Consider the following 5,200-nt stretch of genomic DNA (forward strand, 5'->3'; position numbering starts at 1 on the left):
ACACACACACACACACACACACACACACACACACACACACACACACCCTTACAATGAATGACTAAAAGTTGGGCCCTTCACAGAACAGTTTTCCCGCTGTCACTCTATCCATCTTCACACTGCCTACTTGATATCAGTCCCAGTTTTGTGACACCCAAGGGTTTCTCCACTTACCTTAAGAGAGAAAATAAAAATAATTTAAAACTATTTAATTTTGTAAAAGAAAAACAGCACGGCAACTTTCGAAGGAGAGACTCAAACAATGACAAGAACATTACTTTTCCCCCCAAACTGAGGACTCCCTGCATTGGTTTGCTAGTGTCTACCACCTGAGAGGGAGCTTGCAGGAAGGGGGAGAGTGAGAGCCTGGACCGACACCTGTGGCGCCATCTTGGTGAGGCCCCACTCAAGTCTTTGATGGCTACAGACCAGGCCCATATATCTGACTGCAGTATTCTTCCAGACAGGCTAGGAATGCCACTAACACACTGTATCAACGATACAAACCAATTTAAATTCCCCAAACTGTTCTGTAGACTCTGCCTTCATGACAAAAACAGACTGGTCTTTAAGAAGGTTGCCAAGGAAACCACTAGGCTGGTTTCCTAATGCACTGTGATCAAAATGAATTAGCTGGGGCTTCCCTGGTGGCGCAGTGCTTGAGGGTCCGCCTGCCGATGCAGGAGACGCGGGTTCGTGCCCCGTTTCGGGAAGATCCCACATGCCGCGGAGCGGCTGGGCCCGTGAGCCATGGCCGCTGAGCCTGCGCGTCCGGAGCCTGTGCTCCGCAAATGGGAGAGGCCACGACAGTGAGAGGCCCGCATAACGCAAGAAAAAAAAAAAAAAAAAAAATGAATTAGCTGAAGCTCTTGAAAAGGGATATATTTTCCTGTGATCCTGACTCTCTTCCCACTAATCTCCAGGGCTCTAGGGTCTATTATACATCAAGCACACTGCAGAAATTAGGCATCCAGGTGTCTCCTAAGACCTAGCCAGAGTCTGTCCAATGCGGTAGGCAGAGGGGATGGAAGTATTGATAGCCCAGGGAGCAATCTTCCTCGCTTTGTAATGTCTTAAGACTTTATTCAATTGAGGAGTAGGAGGGGAGAGAGAGGAGAAAATGGGCTCTTTGTGGGGAAAGAAGAATTAGAGAAGGAAGAAATCAAAATATGGAACCAAATAAGAGCGAGTGACAAAATCATCTAGTAAGCCCAGGCTCGTTGTGGTCACTTTTTAAGAGACCACGGTTCGGCTATCAGTGTCAACAATATTTGCATCCATTTTTTAAATATTTCTTAAAGCGCGACTTCCTAACCATCTGCATCAGAACCTCTCCAGATACTTGTTACAAATTCAGATTCCCTGCCCCACCCCAGACTTACTGAATCTGAATCTCTGCAGGCACGGCCTGGAAATCTTCATTCTAACAAGCTTCTACATGGACTATTTTGTCATTTTCCATGTCTCTCCTTGCTTCTCTGGGAACTGCTCCCCAGCTCCTGGGAACTGACCTTCCCCCATCACTATCAACATGGTCCCTGTGGTGAGCCATCCTGTGTACTGTATCCCTGTCCTCCTGGCTAGAGCTGAGTGGTCCAGTGGTGGACAAATGGGCCAAGTTGGGGCAACCAGTCCTTTCCACAAGTGGAAGTAGATGGGGCTACATTATAACATAAACTCAGAAACCGTCCACAATACTCTGACACGTGGGAAGGTGATCACAGGAAGGAAAAGTGCAGGGTAAAGTAGACTCAGAGAGAAACAGACAAGAGACAGGGAGAGATCCTGGTCCAAGGTTGTTCTGAGTCACTGTCACTCTCCTGTCTGGATTTAGTGAGTTAACTGAAAATTCTTACAATAAATTCCCCTTGGGGATGAAGCTGAGTTTCATTTCTATTTCGTGTATATCTAGAAGTATGCAAAAAAGATAAAAGAGGCGAGTCTGTGTCAGCTATCACCAGTGCCTTTGGAGTGTGGATGAGGGATTCACAGTTAGAGAGCCCTTTACCTGGGAGATGTTAGGCTGAAAGGTGCTATGCAAAGTCCTTGTTTCCACGTGTTCAGGGACCAGCCCCTGAGTCCTAAGGATGTGAAGGGCAAGGCGCTCCTCAGGGGCCCCGAGGTGTTGGTGCAGGGTTTTGTTGGCTTCTGCAATAAAGAAGGACAGTGAAACAGGGATGGGCATCCGGGAACAGTTCAGTCAGATCGCCTTGAGGGATTTGCAGCACTTCATCCCAGACTCTGCAAAAATGGTCAGGCAGTGCCAGTGTGCAAACCAGCTTGTGAAAGAGTTGTTGAGAGAAATAGCTCCTGACTGGGCTTCCCTGGTGGCGCAGTGATTAAGAATCCGCCTGCCAATGCAGGGGACACGGGTTCAAGCCCTGGTCTGGGAAGATCCCACATGCCGTGGAGCAACTAAGCCCGTGCGCCGCAACTGCTGAGCCCACGTGCCACAACTACTGAAGCCTGGGCACCTAAAGCCCGTGCTCCGCAACAAGAGAAGCCCCTGCAATGAGAAGCCTGCACACCACAAGGAAGAGCAGCCCCCGCTCGCAGCAACTAGAGAAAGCCTGCACACAGCATCGAAGACCCAACAGGGCCAAAAATAATTAATTAATTTAAAAAAAAAAAAAAAGCTCCTGACCAAGAGCCCTGCCCCAACCAGGCTCATTTCTGACTTGTGGGCTGCCAATAGTGAAGAGACCAGAACGCTCCAGAATGTGTAAGTGAGAGCAGCCCCTACTTACGTTGGTGTCAGGGGCTCACTCTGTCTCCCAGACTCCCTTACTGTTGGGTGTGGCCATGCAAACAAGGTAGGCTAGAATATAACGTAGGTGGAAGTGACGTGTGTCACTTCAAGACCTAGCCCATAAAACCCTCTCATGTAGGATCCACTGTGTGTACTTTCTCTTCTGGATGCAGAAGAAAACAGTGACCTTAGACACCTGAGCTGAGGAAGGGCAGAGCTGTAACATGGAAGAGCCTAGTCCATGAAGCATTGTTTGGAAGAGGGCCATCCACCTGCAGGAGTACCTGCTTTGAATTTATGAGAAGTAAACTTCTATTGTTGTTAAGCCACTGAAATTTGTAAGTTTAACTATTACAGTAGCTAGGTAGCATCACTGTGGCATTTAAAAAACATAGTCCCCAAATTCCCTGTCACTCCTCCCATTGGGAGGTGGGGTCTACGTCCCCTCCCTTTGAATCTGCAGACATATTTGAGCACTAAAGAAAGGATGCCGTGTGACTTCCGAGGCTAACCATGAAAGGCCACACTGGTCTTCTCGGGGTGCTTGCTCTGGCAGAAGCTGTCAGCCGTGTAAGGAGTCTGGGTGCCCAGAGATCACCCTACGGGTAAGACCTGGGTAGGTGCTCTGGTCATCAGTTCCACGTAAGCCCCCATCCAAGAGCCAGCAGCGAATGCCAGCCATGTGCGTGAGCCATCCTGGTCATCCAGCTCAGTCGAGCCTTTGGATGGCTGCAGCCCTGGCCAACATCCGACAGCAGTCAACTGCGTGTGCAACTCAAGTGAGAACTGCCCAGGTGAGCCCTTCCTGAACCAGCTAACCCACAAAACTATAAGCAAAACAAAATGGTTGTTATATGGGAAAAGAATCTAAAAAAGAGTAGGTATATGTATAACTGATTCACTTTGCTGTACAGCAGAAACTAACACAACACTGTAAATCAACTATACTCCAATAAAAATTAAAAAAAAATAAAACAATATGGTTGTTTTCAGCGGCTAACTTTTGGGGTGATTTGTTATGTGACAGAAGTTAACTGGAACAATCCTGACTGATACAGCTTTTTGGGGGTACTGTTTAAGTGTTGGGGGTAATCTTCTCCATGGGGCCATGCTGCTTGCCAGTTTATTCCCAGTCCCTTTTGCAAGTTCTCCTGTTAACAGCAGCATCAACATTTGTTAAACATCTTATCATCCCTGATATCGACCAAGTCCTCTTAAGAGAGCCAGGCAAATATAGTTTCTTACAATGTCAAGAAAAAACAGCTGATGATCAGGAAGCACTTTCAGTCCCCTGTGCCCTCGGCTCAGCTTTCTCTGGCTCTCCCATGTGCCCTCAAAGCCAAAGCCCACTGCCAGGCCCTCCAGGAAGCCCTCCTCCCTACGAAACACTGAATCACGCCACATCTCTTATGCTCTATTAAGCTTATTTCAGTCTCTGTCATGATGCAGTTAGCTGTTTATGTGTCAGGACAGACTGCATTATACATTACTGCTGAGGAAAAAGCAAGACCCCAAGCTCGGATGTGAGCCAGATGTGAACCCAGCAGATTCTTCAAACCAGCCCCCAGCATCCCTGAGCCTTCTCAGAGAAGGGCTGGGAGAATGATGGAATAAAATTGGAGGAGAAATTCTTCCACTACCATCTGAGCACTTTTGAGCTAATTATGCATTACATGGAAATAAGTTAATTATTAGAACTTTGTATTCAAAGCTCAAATGGCTACGACCTAAAAAGGTCAAGTGAAACATCAGACAGACAAGAAAACGTGTCCACTTTGACACCTGACATGACAGCAAAACTCTACTATAATGGGGCTTTTGTTAGACAGTCATGTGTACGGAATTCCCTATGGTATTAGGGTACTGCTGTGTCCACCCCCCTCCCCAACGCAAACCAGGCAGCATAAATGGGTTGCTGTACCTTGTAACCAGCTTGCCATCCATGGCAATGTGCTTACCAAATTCATCTAGGCTGTAGTCTTGTCCTCCATATCTGATTCTACTTCCGTCTTCAGAAAGGACAGGTGGTGGGAAGCCTTTGAATCTGGCTACATTTTGAAGCAACTCTGTTGGTTTCAACTGATCTCGCCAGGTGTTGACTCCAGAACTGTGAATAATATCCCACGCCCTGAGTTACCGCAGGGCACATAAGTTCTTCTTGGATTCATACACACACATCCTTATAGGTGCTCTCATGTTAATGGGGGAGCAGGGAATGTGCTCTACACGTTGGCTTTTGCCCAGAAATCTATTTAGGATTTAGAGACCTAAAATCCACAATCATTTTGGCCTCAGCCAATTGGTACTCCCCCTCGCCCCTCAGTTTTCTCCTCTGTAAAAAATGAGTTTGACTGAGATCGCTGTAATCACAATAGGAAAACTTATAAATTAGAAATCACAAGCTGTATCTCATTCAATACTACAGAAAGGCACTGTTTAGCACTCAGGGAA

The 5,200-nt window shown here is 47.1% G+C and overlaps 1 protein-coding gene across 1 annotated transcript in view; it reads right to left on the reverse strand.

Annotated features, from left to right (window-relative positions):
- Nucleotides 1-5,200, reverse strand: part of MYOF (myoferlin) — a 160,916-nt gene that overhangs the window by 13,948 nt on the left and 141,768 nt on the right. The window contains 2 exon segments of the mRNA XM_007471569.1: nt 2,009-2,148; nt 4,708-4,856. Coding sequence (XP_007471631.1) covers nt 2,009-2,148; nt 4,708-4,856 — 289 coding nt within the window.

The sequence above is a fragment of the Lipotes vexillifer genome, unplaced genomic scaffold, assembly GCF_000442215.2.
Source record: "Lipotes vexillifer unplaced genomic scaffold, Lipotes_vexillifer_v1.1 scaffold325, whole genome shotgun sequence".
NCBI classification, from domain to species: domain Eukaryota; kingdom Metazoa; phylum Chordata; class Mammalia; order Artiodactyla; family Lipotidae; genus Lipotes; species Lipotes vexillifer.